General features: G+C 40.2%; 1 protein-coding gene across 4 annotated transcripts in view; it reads left to right on the top strand.

The window, feature by feature from the left end:
- Window positions 1–18,069, top strand: part of HMBOX1 (homeobox containing 1) — a 78,052-nt gene that overhangs the window by 20,140 nt on the left and 39,843 nt on the right. For all 4 annotated transcript variants that reach the window (XM_075201195.1, XM_075201192.1, XM_075201193.1 and 1 more), the window contains exon 2: window positions 16,291–16,447. In XM_075201195.1, the coding sequence (XP_075057296.1) occupies window positions 16,416–16,447 (32 nt within the window). In that variant the 5' untranslated portion in view covers window positions 16,291–16,415. The remainder of the gene's footprint in view (window positions 1–16,290; window positions 16,448–18,069) is intronic.

The following is an 18,069-nucleotide window of genomic DNA, read 5'->3' on the forward strand; positions in this document are numbered from 1 at the left end:
ATTATTTCTACGTGATCCAGCCACAAATATCTTTTGTCTATTCAGGAGTCTGCTGACCTGGCCTGCAAAGCTTAATCTTATTACCTGTGACGTTCCTCTGTCTACACAGTGATACATTTACAATAGATCTCAACATATGTTACAGGTTACAATGAAGCCTCATAGACAGTCGCTGCATCTTAGACTATATCTACTTGTAGATTGCAAGCGACACATTTTACCATTTCAACTACAGCAGGTGACTTATAGTAGGAAAGTATTAAATACATATAGTCAATTGCATAACTATTAATAATAGCATACGTTTACTTTAGAAATATTTTACAACATTGGTATACTGAATATTCACAATATATAACATTGACGATACAGCTTTAAAACACATGTACAGTATTAAACCACATCAAACACCTGGATATTGTGGGCGCTTGTAGCGCCAAAAGTCCTGTGCTTAGAGCCACTGCTTTAATCAAAGTGCAATGGTAGGTGTGTTGTGGGATCAGGGCTATAAAACTCCATTAGACCTCCTATGCCAACCTGTCCATGCTAATGGGGCCCGGCGGGGCTTGCCTTGCCACCAACCCTTTTCTCTATCTCAATTGCACCCCTCTAATCACAGTAGGGGGGCTCTGCTGCCACCACTAGGCTCTTTTAACGGCACCTAGAACTGCTTCCTTCTGGGTATCTCTCGCTGCACCTCTTTGCTGGTACCCCTGACCTCTTTTAGATCCGGGTTTCTGTGGATGGTTCCCCTGACCTATCACACTGGCCAGAGCTGCAGGGTAGCGGGCAGAGCATTAGTACTGGATGCAGGGTGCCAACCTCAGAACGCCAGATAACGGATTAGATTTGGTATATGTAGGTGACAGGAATTACAGCAGGTAAGTAGGCATAAAAAAAAAAAGATCTTGAAGTAGTGATGTTTATTTGCTCAAGAGGTCCAAACAAGAACAGTTAGACACTATATTGAGGTGCTAGTGATCATACAGAAGTTAGATGGAATAATACATTACATGGTCAAACAGGGTTCTTCTATACAGTTTCTGACATACATGTTGGCAGGGTGTAACCCAGCCCCCTGATCTTAGCTGGCACCACAACGTCTGAGACTTTACATCTGATGTTTACCCTCAGGATGTAATATTCTCTAGACTTAAAGATAACAGTTTTAAATTTAACAAAATTTACATCAATCTGTTATTTCCCAAATCACTTGCTGTCCCATTATTCAGACAGGTTCTAAGACACAGGATGAAAGTCTACACAGGACAGAAAGGTAACGATCCCCTGCTGTACATTCAGACTATAATAATATGTTGGTCACCCACAGATGAAGACTTAATTTGCATGACTGATTCTTTCTTCCCAAAACAAGCTTCCTCCAGCATGGTATATCGCCTCATAAATCAATACATGAACTTATGGAAATAAATACATTTACACTTCAACGTCCAGCGCTTGGACTTGGCCCTTTCTGGCGCTGCTCGCCAAATAGTAACCTGCGCCATAGAGCCCGTACATTCAATATCTACATTTAAATTTTTATATATATATATATATATATATATATATATATATATATACACCCTTTAATACATCTTTAATCCCTTAGTGCTGAGGTTTAACCCATTCGGCACAGCAACATCCGGTATTAACCCATTCAATGCTGCAGCAGTCATCTTGACCATGTGGCAGGAGAGGGGGACTCGGCCACAAAGTCCGTAATAGATTTTACTTTTGTCATTATTTATTCAACAATACATATACCACCATAAAGAAGCCGTGTGTGGAAGAAGTGAGAACCTCCTTAATGCTGCCACATCTGTAAAGAAGGTGATCAAATGCAGCTCATTGTTTGATCATCGGCTCTATTATTGTTTTGTAATACCTGAGTCCATCATGAATTCCTTGTTATATCTGGAGAAGAATGTGAGACCCATCTGTCCGACAACAGGAGCTTGGATGAAATTGGATTGTGCAACAGAACAATGATCCTAAGAACACCAGCAAATCTAATCTGAATGGCTGAACAAGACGAGAATCAAGACTTTGGAATGGTCAAGTCAAAATCCAGAACTGGACCCCATTGAGATGCTATGAGTAAAGGAATAACCCTCAAACATCAATGAATTAAAGCAGTGGTGTAAAGAGCAGTGGCCAAATTTTCTCAAATACGATGTAAGAGACTGATAAACACCGACTTTATATGTTTAAGTTATAACTATCACAAAATAATGGAGTCTTTCTTCCGATACAGTAAGCTGGACTCCACTAGTCATTAATTGATGAATGCATCCTCTATACCCATCATACTGAATATTATTGTATTTTTATACAGAATATAGAAAGCCCCCAGTTTGTGTTTAGCCACCTGAAGTGCAAAAAAAAAAAAAGTTAAGTGCTGTGTATACGACCTTAGTCTTTGGCTGGAATATTAAACTTTTTCGGTTCAGTCAGAAGAAATATATGTGCTCTACGAAGTGTCATACTTGGCATCCATGACAACTGTGATGAAACAGGGTCCCAATGGACTGAGGGCTTTTTATTCATCATTCGTTTCTCACAGTTTAATGTTCTTTTTAATCCTTGTCCCAATCTGAGTATATACACCAGAGCATCAATGTATTATGTGTATTGTTGTTTCATGGTATTAGGTACGCTTTGCCCTTGCTATTACCTGCAAAATTGTATGTATTGGAAATATAAAGACTGTTGCCATATTGTGTGAAAATAGCAGAACAGCAGAAGCCATATTACATGACAGGAGGGAGTCCTAGGCAGTTGTCGGCTAAGGTAATTACCACGGAGGGTAACCACTGTCCCAACTAATGACTGCTTTCCTCACAGCAACCCAGGTTATTATCAGCCACCCGTGCATTTTTACTCTGGGGGCTCATCTTTCCCGCTGGTGGCCCTCTGGTCACAGGACCGAGGCTGTCCACATTCAGAAGGGTTTCAAAGCCCTCCCTAACTTGGTAAGATACTCGTTTTTCTCTAAGAAACAATATTTAAAAAAGCTGCATTTATAAGTCACTAAAAATTAGATTTTTTTGAGCAAAAAATGTTGTACACATAAAATAAAAAGGATGCATTATATGCTTGTAACGGTTACGTGTAAACCGTGTAAATTGTTTAAATGACTAAATAGTGCCCCTTTCAGATAAGCAGGATGAAGTTTCCTTTGACCCTACCTGGTGGTAGACCTACTGATGGTTGAGTAAACCCCGGCACCAACGGTTCTTTGTGCATAGGGAGCAGGGAGTTGTGGGTGCTCCTTACTCACAGCCATTTATATACCTTGTATTTCTGCTTATCAAACGTGTGCTCTGTGTATTTTAGTAACAGTAAAGCATGATATCAATAGACTATAATTTTTGCAATCACAGCTATGAGTCAGGTCATAGGTCTTGCCTGTTTGTATCTCCCTATCTACCACCGCTCTTATCTGGTGGTCCATGACTACAATGACACCTAGAGAGAGCAGCTAGTTATGTACCTACGGTTACATAACTATGTATATCTTTTTATTATTCGTTAAATGTTGCCTTTTGAAGGGTCATGTCTTGTCTGCAGTGATCATATTCTTGCTTGTCGCATTCCGACTAGTAGACAAGGTGCCGGAGATTCATTGCTTCTCCTAACTCTGATGCCACCCTCCTTTCCTGGAACCATGAGTCAAGGAATGACAAGAACAGACAGACGCCTCTCTATGAATTGTCCCCTTGCCTCCTTTTTCTAATATGTAATTTATGATGAATTTCCAACAATTGCTTGGTATTTTTTTTTCCTTTTATCTAAATTGGTATATTTCAACATTTAATTCTTCAATGCCAAGGAAATGTAAACGCTTGTTAAATAAGGGACACCAGCAGTATTGAAAACAAGAGCTTCCACTCTTGTGTTGACTTATCATTAATATATAGACACACACACACCTTACTTAAGGTCTTTGACTTGTTCATCCCCAGAACCTTGTTTGTTTATTTTCCTTTTCAGCCATTCAGATTTGCTGTTGTTCTTTAGATCATTGTCCTGTTGCCATGGCCTCATTTCTACAATATACTGGTATAAAGAGTTTATGGTGGGTGCAGTGACTGGGGGTATCCCAACCCTTTGGCTACAAAACAACCCCAAATCATTACATTTCCACCACGGTGCTTTGATGGTTGGTATATGCTCTTCTTGTGGAATAGGCAATTTGGTTTTAGCCAACTTTTGGTTGTGTGAGTGCTCAGCCCAGAAATATGTAGATGGAGGAGGAACACAATGGTGTGATAATGTCTAATTAGAAATAGTCTCCTTGAGACAAAGAATGAAAGAACAGTGGAATTAATACTGTTAGTTCATCTTGCCCCCAAAAGGTAACAAGGATTTCTATGTGCAATCGTCCTTGCATGTATCAACAAATCAACCACGGATATTCCAAGCCTGATTTCAGTATCCACCACTTCATGTTCCGGGGCCTCTTATCAGACCACGGCCCAACACACTCATCACGAAAACAAGGGAATAGTCTGATGTGTGGAGGTAGGATCCTGTATAGTGTAGCGTCTTCAACAGCGATAGACAACTTGATATACTTCATAGGAGCGGCCCTCTAACGTTCAGAAAGACTGCACGTTAACCTTAATCTTGGTAATAAGGTAAAACCATACATTTAATGAAAGAAAGAGGCTTCCATGTGTAATGATCAGCAGGTATTTTACACAAGTGTTACACACTATAACAAACACGTCTGATCGTAAAGCAGGAAGAAGCCTGGGGCCGCAGGATGAGGCTCTGGGGGCCGCTGGGTGAGGCTCTGGGGGCCACGCGGTGCGGCTCTGGGGGGCTGCATTCATCGCTAGGGTTGCCTGTTGGCCTTTACTGGTCTATGCTCTACCAATCTATTAGGAGACAATAGAATTTCCATAAAGAATACTAATTTCCAACAATTAAAAGCTTGAAGCCACGTTAATACGTTAGTGGATTAATAAAGAGACATTTTACAGTAAACTTAAAAAGGTATATAAATGATATTGATTAATGGATAAAAGCATTTTACATAGAGAACAGGTGTAACTACATTGCAAAGACTGAGATCTCATTAAATAAGAGAATATTCATATAGACCTTTTTCAAAAGGACTTAAGACATAAATCAGTTGTGAATACATCTTAAAAATGGAATAAAAAATCAACTAAGGAACAAAATGTAATATTTTTAAAGATGTATAAAACGAATATAATATGGTATGACCTGGGTTTTTTTTTGTTTTTTTTTTTTAAGGTATATTAACTAATTAAAATCCAGGTGGCATAAACCGTAACCTTCTGGGCAGAAGGTGATACGTATGAAGACCTAATATGGTTCTCTTTGAGATCATATTAGCCTATGACCCTTTTCATTCTCTCTCTCTATGTTCTATGACATTCAGTTTAAGACACTGGGGGTTAGAAGCAGGATATTTTGTATATGTCTGTGAACACTATGACTATGTACTTTGTTATGAATATTACGTCCATGTTCCTGTTTTATTATCTTGAGTGTGTTTATGATTCTGATTAATGTTTCCCCCCAGCCACAGTTTAACAAATATATATATAACAGAAAACGTTTGACAGTTTGTATATCCTCAAATTGTCCGTTATCAAAATTACACAGAATTCTCGTTACCTTGCGACCAAATTTACATACCGTAAATTGGAGACCTGGATAATGTCAGTTTTAGCAAACCAGGTATTTTGGGATTACCCTTTTCATTGTCTAAACGATTTTATGACAAATAATTGTTAAAAACCTTAGCCTTTCTGGAGATTGTATTTGGTCTGTCTCTAAGGCTGGGTACACATTACAGTATTTTCAGCCGAATAACGGGCCAATCAAATGATAAACGACTATTCGGCCCGATATCACATTAGTGTGTTCGCTGCAGCGATGAACGATTATCATTCCAAAGCCCATTGTATCGTTTCATTTGATTTTCAAACTGAACTAAAAACCTCATTCAACGATGGAACAATGTCGTCCTAATCCTGCAGTGTGTGTGCACTCCGGACCGGCAGTGTCCATAGATCTATGGAGTGTGTAGAGTCACCATCTTTTCAGCCGATGGTTATGACAGAAGAGCACAGATCTAAGGGTAAATGTGTATAGTGTGTACACATGAATCAACTGCTGATTGGGCAAAATTGTTGTACTCTGCCTAATAGTCACGTAAGACTGGCTGTCATTTCAAAATATTCCAGTGCTGCTTAAGAATTTAATCATATGTGCAGAAAGGCAATAAAAAGATAAAACAAGGGTTTAAGGTTTCCTGATGCTACTTTATTAAAAGCCACAAGGGTCATTTAAGGGCCCTAACTATTTCCATACTGTTTTTTTGTTAGATGTGTTTAGGGTAACCACGCTCTTCAAACTTATGTACTTTAAATTGTTTCTCCACACTTATCTGTCACTGAAATTGTTTTTTTATTAACACACTGGGTATATGGTACATGCTTTAAGATGATAGCTGGCATAATGTATATATCGTTTAATAAACGTGTGATAAGTCAAACTTGGTCACATAGTAATATCCAGGATAATATATGAAAAAAATCTGCTCTTGAATTTGTATATAAAGTTGCGGTTTCAATGATTTGTCTGCGAATAGGTTGTGGTCCGCCAAACTGGCCCTAAGCGTGGTCAGCGGGGGCACTACAGGTATGAAGCTCTAAAGGCAGAAAAGTCAGACTAGCCGAGGTCAGCAGGATGCAAGTTTATACAAACAGAATCCGTAAACAGTGGGAAAGTCAGTAAAAGCTACATGTTAAGTCCGGTCTGTCAGTGCAGTACAAAGTCAGGATCCAAGTATGACAAAGGCAGCAACAAGTCAGGCCAATAATTAGGAATCAGGAAGTAATTAGCATAACCTACTCGGGAGCTAAGAACAGCAAAACTGATACCCTGGCAGGAATGACAGGCAGAGCAGGTTTATATACTGCTTGAGAGTTCAACTCCTAGCATCTGCTGTGCTTGCAATGCTGTGACGTGAATGATAGATACTTAATCCTGCATCTAAATTCAGGATTGCTGACGGTAAGGTGTGTACAATTTAACTTAGGAGTTATGTGAATTCCAAGTATTGTCCCCATGATTGGAGTACTGCATAACTGAAAATAACTGATTCTGAAATTTAAAATCACATTCTAACACAAATCCGGAATAAAAGTGTGTGACAAGATGGACCGCCTATGCCAGTCTGTCTGTTGTTAATGGGAACCGGCTGGGCTTACTTTTCCACCGTTCCCTTTCGTTATCCCAAATACGCTCTCTTGCTGCAGTAGGAGGGGTTTATAAATGCTGCCACCACTGGACGCCTTACCAGCATCCAGTACCGGGTTTCTTCTGGGTATCTGACGCTGCGAGTGTACCCCGTTACTGGCGTACCAGGGCTGGTACCCCTGACCTCTTACTATGGATCAAGGTTGCTGTGGATGGATCCGCCCTGGCCTACCACACTGACCAGAGATGCAGGGTAGCAGGCAGAGCGGTGGTACTAGAAAAGCTGGGTCCAACCTCAGAAAAGCCGGAGAACGGATTCGATTTAGGGTCTATTCTGTAGGTCACAGGATTTTCAGCATGGAAGATATTTTCAAGCAGGTCTTTTAAGCAAGTGATGTTTATTTGCTCTTGCACTGGTTAAAGGTACCAGTGATCAGGTCAGATGAAATAAGAAGAACAACTTTTAATGCAAAACAGTGCTGGTTTTATACACATTTGTGAGGATACCACCCTTAGCTGGGATGGCAGTTACCCTCTGTGCGATTCAACTCACTCGGGTAGACGAGAAAAAGACTTTATTATGACAGCACAAGACGTTCACAAGTTACAAGGTAAATTGTAGCATGTATCTAGCCTCGTGCAGTCAGCACTCCAAAGTAATAATCTCTGTCTCTTTCAGAGTCTTATCCTCCCGCAATATTACCACTACCGATTAGCAAAACAGTTATGGTGTCGCCCAGCCTGGGATACTGGCTCACACCGACCCTGTCCTGGTAGGGTTTCCTCCAGTGGCACCACTATGCCTGGCCCAGAGTTTTTTTCGCTGATGTCTTGTACACCAGGATCCTCCAAACTAGACTAGCTCCCCTGGCATTCTCCTCTACCTATATTCACTGTATACACAAGAAGTAGGGTCAGATGTCTCAAACCTCCCCCTTTCAGAAGGGGTCTCCAAGTCAACACTTTAGCCGCTAGACATACTGTCCCTGTGATGTTGATTATACAATGGAATGGCTTGACTCAATTAGCTGTTTTGGCTGGATACACTACACATTGGGTTACAATATTACATCAAGGAATGACACTGCACGCTTACATGAAACAATACGACTTTTGACACATTGTATCAGCAGTGTTACACAATATAAGTCTGTGATACATTTTGATACAAAACATTTATATTGATACATATTTATACATTTCCCCATGTTATTTCAGCCAGTATATTACTGTGGAGGCACAATGCATATCATTTAGAAGTTCTAACCTTATTACCTCTCAAATTACCTGTTGACCTAGCTAATTAACATGGGCTGCCAACTAGTTAACTCAGACATTGTTCTGATTACAAACCAAATCTCAGCTGCACCTCATGCAATAGACATTTGAGACAAATGGTAATTACATTAGCTAACACATGCAAAATGACTTTGTCATGCTTTTGTTCTGTTATTTTCACACAGTATGGCAATATTCTTTGTATTTATACTACATACAATATTGCAGGTAATAGCAAGAGCAAAATGTTCCTAATAATTTGAAATAATACTACACAGAATACACCGATGCTATATACTTAGACTGGGCCAAGGATTAAAAAGTACATTAAACCATGAGAAACGGGTGATGAATACAAAGTTCTCAGTCCAGTAGCACCCCGTTTCCTCACAACATTTGAACACCGCCTCACTGGGTAAGCCAGCCCCCTCGAGGTCTGATCTATTTTCAGAATCGGGGTGTAACCTGTTTATCCAAACATGGATTTACATGCAATTCAAAGCTAACAATATTTACACTTATCTGTGATATCTTAAAAACCTTGCTGTGATTTCCTGCATCTTATTTCAGATGCAGGAGATCTACTAGCAAGTCAAAGGGTCTAATTGACATGAATACTTTCTTCAGACAGTTGCAGAATACACATTTCCAAAGAAGGGTACAAACCCAAAACAAGTCAATTCCCCAAATCACAATACACTAAAGACTTTCTAAACAAAGGCTCATTGTATCAGACATATACATCCAGAAATAATGCATCTCCTCTAGCAAGGTTAAACAAGAAACAAATTCCCCTGGTCTCAGAAATTAAATATTTCCCTTACCAAAATATACATAATATAAAAAATAAGGCCATGGGCAATTATATAAATTAGTGCCCTGTGTTATTTCCTTTAAATAAATTTATACCAGAAGTTATAAGTGATCCAGCCACAAAGTATATTATATACACACTCAGTGGCCCCTTTTATTAGACGCACCTTTCCAGTACTGGGTAGGACCACCCTTTGCCCCCAGAACAGCAGGAATCCTCTGTGGCTCCTGTTCCATGGTGACATAATAGGGTTAAGCCGTTGCTGCAGATGCATGCTGTAAATCTCCCAATCTCCCGGATCACCACATCCCAAAGGTGCTGTATTGGATTGAGATCTGGGGACTGTGGAGGACATTGGAGTACACTAAACTCATTGTCATGTTTGTGGAACCAGCTTGAGAGGGTGTGTGCTTTGTGACTTGGTGTTTTATCCTGCTAGAAGTATCCATTACAAGATGGGTAGACTGTGACATCAAGGGATGCACGTGGACAGCAAAAATACTCAGGTAGGCTGTGGCATTTTAACAATACCATTACACCACCACCAACCTGCACTGTTGATACCAGGCAGGATGGATCCATGTTGTTTACACCTGTTCTGACCCTACTATCTGCATGTTCCAGCAGATTTCAGACGGGGAATGTTTTCTCAATCTTCCAACTATCCAGTTTTGGTGAGCCTTTGCCCGCTGTAAGCTCCGTTTCCTGTTCTTAGAAGAAGATTGCCGTGTGGTCTTCTCTCAGCTTGACCCTGTCTGGCCATTCTCTTCTCGCCTCATTAACAATGAGTTTTAACCCACAGAACTGACACTCGCTGGATGTTTTGTTTTACGTACCATTTGCTGTATACTCTAGAGACTGTTCTGGGTGAAAATCCCAGGAGATCAGCAGTTTCTGAGGTACTCCAACTACCCCGTCTGATTGTGGAATGAATTCTGATGCCAAAGTCACTTAGAAAACTGAAACCACTGAACACCAGAATGAAGAAGAAATATGATCTGATTACTAGAATTCGACAATAGTTATACTGGCCTAAGGGAGGAAATACAGACGTACCACAAACACACTATGTCCGACACGCCTGATACACGGCTAATATAAGCTGCGACTTTACAAAACACGGCCACTTGGATTCTCGGCACTTACAGTGGGCGGAGTTAGATTGGCGGTTTTAAGGCGGCAATACCTTATAATGTCTACAGGCGGAGGGTCTGCCAAATGTGTGTGTGTGTGTGTGTATATATATATATATATATATATATGTATGTATATTATATATATACCGAGCATTCGGGTATATAATTGTACATCTGGTATATAGAATACAGAGCAGTCAGCTATATATTATATCTATTACAGGAGATTACTATACATCTGCTATATAGAATAATACAGAGCAGTCAGCTATATATTATATATATTACAGGAAATTACTATACATCTGCTATATAGAATAATACAGAGCGGCCAGGTATATATTATATATATTACAGGAAATTACTATACAGGGTGATTCAAAAGTCGCAGTACACCCTTTTATTTCAAAAACTCTACAGGAATTGGGCCGATTGGCCGATTTCAAGATGGCGCCCATGTTTGGTACATACCGTAAAAGATAGACCACGTCACCCATACCTTACTGGAGTATTCAGGTTTCCCAATTTCCTGTAGAGTTTTTGAAATAAAAGGGTGTACTGCGACTTTTGAATCACCCTGTACATCTGATATATAAAATAATACAGAGCAGTAAGGTATATCATATATATTATATATTTTACAGGAGATTAGTGCACATCTGATATAAAATAATACTGAGTGGTCAGGTATATAATATATATATTACAGGAGATTATTATACATCTGATATATAGAATAATACAGAGCTGCCAGGTATATATTATATATATTACAGGAGATTACTATACATCTGCTATATAGAATAATACAGAGCGGCCAGGTATATATTATATATATTACAGGAGATTACTATACATCTGATATATAGAATAATAGAGCAGTCAGGTATATATTATATATATTACAGGAGATTACTATACATCTGACATATAGAATAATAGAGCAGGCTCCTTCTGGAGAATCCAAGGTGAAATCTTTGCTCTGACAACTGATTATTTTGTAACTTCGCTTTAAATTACTATGCTATATTTTTTCTTCTCCTTTGCTGGAGTTGGGTTATTGACTCAAGCTGTTCCCGTACGGCTGCAGTAGAGTCTTTGATTACATTAAACATGGGGCTTTGTTCTGTGCAATATCTGAGCGAGTGGCTTTTGTTCAGACAGCTCCTTGTGCTGCAATCCTCATAATGGGAGCTGACAGATTGTTGCCTTTCCATTTCTGAATTATTTGCAGTCTTAGCAGTGTTTAAAGGCGCAGCACTTGGCACAACGGATCTATTAGTACACAGATTGTCTTATTTCCCTCTGTCCTCTGCGCCTGTCAGCTGGATTTATACAACATTTGAGTTTATTTTAAAGAGACATCACAGAATAATATTGTATTTTGATGCGTTTGACCTAACTGTCCAACACCAACTTATTCCCCTATGGTCTCTTTCTGGTAGTGAACTTCTGGAGTTTGTGTAGTGTATTCAAAAGACTGTTATTTAAAGCAGCAATTCCACATAGAAGATTCAATTTGTTTATTCTTTAAATAGCAAGTTAATTACCATTTAAATGTGCATCTAATAATCATATTTCATAGCTATCTGCCTACAGATCACTATCCCCTTTTCAAAAACTCTCCAGTTGGCAAACAAAAATGGCTGCCAGGCCTTCAGTCTACAAGACAGACACAGGCACACAGCTATCATCATGTCATGTGATGACAGAGGGGGGAGAAGGGTGATGTCACAGTGCAGACAGAGCTCAGAGGGGCTTTCCAAGCCCCCTTAGCTTACTGCATCAAGTGCCATGTGACTGTGGTTGCCATGGTAGTCCAGAATCATAAATAACAGGGTGAAGAAAAAAACTAGTATAGTAACACAGAATGCTTTATTGTCAATGTCCACTATATATGGTTGGTGGGAAGGTAAACTAATGCTACATGAAGAGTACCAAACAAGTTTTATTGATTCAGTGTTTTAAGAAGGATTTTCGATAGCAGGTGTAGGCAATCCATAGACTGATAGTTTTCGTGGATTTAAAATTCTTAGCATTTTGGTGGTGTGACTGGATGGGCTTACTTCACCACCCGGACTGTAGGCGAGCAGGAGGAACAGAGGGATGATCTTCCTGCACGGTTTATCTTCTGACTGGTACCTCCTGACTGCTTACTATGGAACAGGACTGCTGGGTAGCGGGCAGAACGTTGACAGAGACCCTGGGTTCAACACAAGACAGCTGGGGAACGGATTAGAGCGTAAACTCGTATTGGTTGGTCACAGGATACACAGCAGGTAATAGTCTCAGGCCAAATCTTCAAGCAGTGATGTTTTATTGCTCAATAGTCCTGACAAGGACTTTTACACGCTAGTTTGAAGTACTAATGATCTTCAGAAGCTCAGATGCTATAATACTACAAAACATGGTCAAACAGGGCCCTCTTTATACAGTTTTAGAGACACAACCTGGCAGGAGGTAATCCAGAATCCTGATCCTTTAACCAATCCCGGTTGACACCACAAAGTCCGAGATATTACATTCAGTGTTTACCATCAGGAGGTAATGCAGTCTCTAGACTTGAGATAATGCAATTTTACACTTTAACAAAATTTACATCAATCTGTGACTTCCCAAATGACTTGCTGTTTACATTGTTCATGTAGTGTGTCTTATCTTTTTAACAAAACAGGGTAACGGGTAACAACCCCCTGCTGTGTATTAAGGCTAAAAAGTGTTGGTCACTCACAGATGAAAAGGGTCTAATTAGTAAGGGTGTGCACGGGCCACTTTTAGTGTTTTGGGTTTTGGTTCTGATTTATTCTTAAAAAAGCATAAAAAGTGCTAAAAACCAGTTTTGTGGGGTTTTTTTTCACTCCTACGCTATTATTAACCTCAATAACAATCATTTCCACTAATTTCCAGTCTATTCTGAACACCTCACAATATTGTTTTTAGGCCAAAAGGTTGCACCGAGGTAGCTTGAGCACATAATGCCAAAAAAAGAGGTACAAGATGGAATTGTTCTGGGCCCTCCCTCCCACCCCTCGCGAGATTCGACGCGAGACTTGGACGACAGAGCCTCGTTTTCAATTTTTTTCCCGCCGGAAATATCCGAACACTACTCGGATCCCGTTCGGATCCGCACTCTTCGGGTGGGCTCGGATTAGCGGAATCCAAACCCCCGCTCATCTCTACTAATTAGCATGAGGCTTCCTTTAGAAAAGTTTCAAAAAAATAATTTCTTCCAACATGGTATATATAACACGTCCAGTGCAAAAATTCAACACAATGTCAAAAATGAGTACATCTGCAATGGTATAAATTAGTGCACTGCACCATTAATTATAATAAATGTATACTATAAGTTATCTATAAGGGATCCAACCTCATGCGAGTTACTGTGACTACTGGTTCCATAAAAACTGGCAGGGCATGGTTACTCGCCTCCTCATTAAGCTGCTATAGAGACTTCGGATGAATAGATAGTGGACTGTGGAGATTTTTATTTGTATGGCTATATCCGAATAATATGGTCCACCTGATACTGAACTAGGCTGTATAAAGTGAAAGAGCCAGGTAGCTGTAATTCCTAAACCCCTTCAGTTTGTTGTAAGTAAATATACAATTAGTTTTATAGTCTGGCTTTTGGATGATTGGCATCTATGTTCTTCATTGTTTTATCCACCCAAAAGGATGCAGAATGCCCTCTCCTGTGTAGCATTTAACCTCTATGTTCCTGGTGCAGAAATCCGTACAAAAGGTTTAACATCTAAATGTCAGCCTTGTCTGTAGATTCCTCTCCCCTCCTCCAGGCTTTCTTGAAGTCCCGTTGCCTTGTTTTTCAATTAGCTGCTATCTCAGACAGCCCTATTGACATCAATCTTTATACCTATGAGATCCTTCCCCGTCTCGTTTTTCTGAGATGCAGCATTTCAGCCAAGTCTGACTAATCTTTATTCCAAATCTATTCTCCCCTCCCTGACTCCGTTTCCCTGTAGTGCACTCCTGCTATTCTTTTTTTTTTTTGGCATCTACCTTTTTGAGGGGGGTTGACTGTACCCCCACTCTTGGCTCACTGGGTTTATTTAAGTTGCCTCTGAACTATCTTGTGTAACTTCTCTGATGGTGAGGCAATAAGCACGATCATTTAGAATGTTATGTTCACTTTCATTTCCTGAATCTGATATTTTGTTACACGTATTGGCACAAATGAAGCTGCAATCTCCTGCGTATGCTTCAAATGCTCTTGTCTGTCATACACATTATATTCTGTTACAGAAGCACACTTTATGTACTGGACTTACTGATGATGTGTGAGCATTGTCTGTACAGTGATGCACCGGCTATTAAAGTTTGTTCTGCTGGGAGCACTTACCTGCGGCTATGCTCCTAATGCCTGGCAAACGGACAAATGCAAGTAGAGCTTCGGTCCTGTTTCTGCTGAGACAGGTGTATGTAAAAATGGACAGCAAAGGCCCAAAAATGGTGCATTTCATTCAATCAGTGCTGTATGTAAGGAGTGTAAGACAAACCATCCGGGGACATGTGCCGCTGTGAACCGGCCCTTATTAAAAACACAGAAAGGAACATATTCTGCTAAATATTCTGCATGCATTATGTGGCAAGTTCATTTGGAATGTGAAAAAAGAAAACCGGTTTAACCTTGGAGCTTTGGGATAATTTTAATAAACACTTAAAACTTACAGAGCACTCCTCTCTATCCGATATGGAGACCCCCATTTTTTTCCACATTGGAAAATATCAATTAAGTGTTCCTCCCCTCGGGATCTGGTAGAAATCCAAAATCTTTTGTGAGGATTATGGTGTAAAGCATTCTCTTCAATTTCAATGTTCACAAATCAAAGGTTTCAGTCGAACACAGTCTACTAAACTACGCCGTGCATGTACCTACATATTCAGCAGAAGGAATGACAGTTTCAAGACTGATGGCTGTGTATCAAACAGCTCATAGCTAAATCTTCAATGAATGTGTCTATAAAAGAAAATGCCTTCAAAATACGCACTAGATGGTATATTGTCTCCCCTAAACTGCATGATCTCTCCTCAGTCATCTAACGTGTTGGAGAAACTTTCGGAATAGCTTTCTTGGTCTAACGGAACAATTAACCAACGTTCGTGTAACCCACAATCCTCGGGGACCCCTAACAGTGCATGTTTTCTATATCTCCTTGCTGGGGCACAGGTGTAATCATTACTGACTGATACATTGTAACAGATCCACAGGTGGTATAATTATTACACTTGACACCTGGAAAGCCTGCGCTGTTAGGGGTCCCAGAGGACTGAGTTTGGGAAACTGTGTTATGCAGTCCCATAAAATCCATCGGCACACCCTCTGTAAATTAATTTTACATATATGTAGCACTTCAAATAGCCAAGAGCGGAAATGTATAAATGTGTCCGTTTGTAGAACGTACACTGGAATATATTTCAGTTTACTTAAGGACCACTTTAAAATCTTTCACAAAACCTGGAGACCATGGTACCAGTATTGTTTTGCTTTAACTATTCTAGAATTGTGGTAGTCAGGATTAGAAATGATGTTTCTACACAAACTGGATATCTCAGCCCAGCGATAACTTACCTGATGGATGAATTTGCAGCTCACACTGCTCACGTACCTGCAAGTCTATAACGCACTTCCTCTCCCCCCTCCCTAACGTCATCCCCTAATGTCACATATGTAACAGCATTCAGCAGTGCAGCATCTGATATTGATCCTCATTACTTCATCACATCAGTATAATAACAATATTTGATGTATTAAAATTCCAAATATGAATGTTTTTCATTTGTTTTCATTTGGTACAGACTTTTTCTGAGGATAGAAGATAACGGAAAGTCTACCATCAGAGAGCCGCGTTCACCCTCTTGGATCGGGTGCCTAAGCTCCGTCTCCATTGGCATGGTGCCACCTCACCTATGAAACTACTGATATGCGGCCATCTGCAGACGGCAGTGCTCTGAGGTGATGATGGCATGTGCACGTACTTGTTGTTTGTTTTTGTTGTTTATGCTGGGTCATACAGTGCTCCCTTATTACAGCACAAGCTTGTGAAACACAGGAAGGTGACATATAATAGAATGGGCTCGGGACTCTTGGGCTCGGGACTCTTGGGCTCGGGACTCTTGGGCAGTGAGTGTGGGAGAACCTGTATAAGGAGATGTGTATTTTAAAGAATGGGAATTAGGGTGAGACTGGCCAATAGAAGTGTTGGGAAGATCACTTTGTGTTTTTATACTACTGTCCACTGTCTGTAACTTCAATGGCCACAGAGCGCCTTGAATAGAACCATCATTTCCCATAACCTGATTTTGACCTCAACAAATGAGTCCCCAGATTGCTGTCTGACACCGCACTGACTTTAGCATGATCAGCAGATAAAGGGATCCCTGTGTATATTGTATATACAGTCACAGTCTCCTGTGTTATTCATTAATAGAGGATGATGAAGCCTTAGTACCCATAAGATCAATCTGCGGGGACGTAATAAATATATTTTAATGACTGGATTTGATTTACACAAATATAAAACATGTCGGGCCTTGGGCTTGCTGGATGTCTGTAAAACAAGAACCTTTCAACACTGTTTACACAAATGTACTGTGATTAAGTTGTGTTTGCATGGGCACTGTATACACACTTTCATTTTCTCCCTGGGTGGCTTATTTAGATTGTTACTTGGCAATCCCTCTGCTTATTAGGTGGAGACCTGTATACAAGTGAGTATTCATTTACACTCCATGTGCCCCGTACGGCTGCCAATCACAATGAGAAGTACCACACTAGCAGTATGTGCAGTTTACTGTGTGATTACCAGGACTGTAATATTTATATTTTGTTTTCTTTTTTTAAAGTGATGATTTAATGGTTTTTCTGTAGACCAGTTAAATAAGTAACCTGCTTTACTGACCCTTAAATCTCCTGGTCATTTCTTACCATCCTTTCTCTTGTTATCTACTGGATTCTGTTCATACGTCTGGGGATAAGGGGTCCCAACCAGTGTCTTTGTATCACAAGGAACAGAGGGCATAAATACTGATAAATACAGATTACTGTGGTATCCTCCCAGTGTCAATCCTTGTTAGTTTCCTATTTTTCCAAACTCCACCTGACCAGCAATTCCGCTAAAGCTTGGCCAACCATCTTAGTGCATAGTCCTGGTTTCTAAGGCACTTTGGAAATAAAATAAACATTAAGTTATACTACCAAAAGCAAGCTGCAATTGTTGATACCGATGTACACATGTCACACAGTCTATGTAGCAGGTTAGTGTGTGATTGGGTGGTGATGTCACACAGTGAGCGCAGTCACACAGTCTATGTAGCAGGATGGTGATGTCACACAGTGAGCGCAGTCACACAGTCTATGTAGCAGGTTAGTGTGTGATTGGATGGTGATGTCACAGCGCAGTCACACAGTCTATGTAGCAGGTTAGTGTGTGATTGGATGGTGATGTCACACAGTGAGCGCAGTCACACAGTCTATGTAGCAGGTTAGTGTGTGATTGGATGGTGATGTCACACAGTGAGCGCAGTCACACAGTCTATGTAGCAGGTTAGTGTGTGATTGGATGGTGATGTCACACA

This window comes from Mixophyes fleayi, chromosome 3 (assembly GCF_038048845.1).
Source record: "Mixophyes fleayi isolate aMixFle1 chromosome 3, aMixFle1.hap1, whole genome shotgun sequence".
NCBI classification, from domain to species: domain Eukaryota; kingdom Metazoa; phylum Chordata; class Amphibia; order Anura; family Limnodynastidae; genus Mixophyes; species Mixophyes fleayi.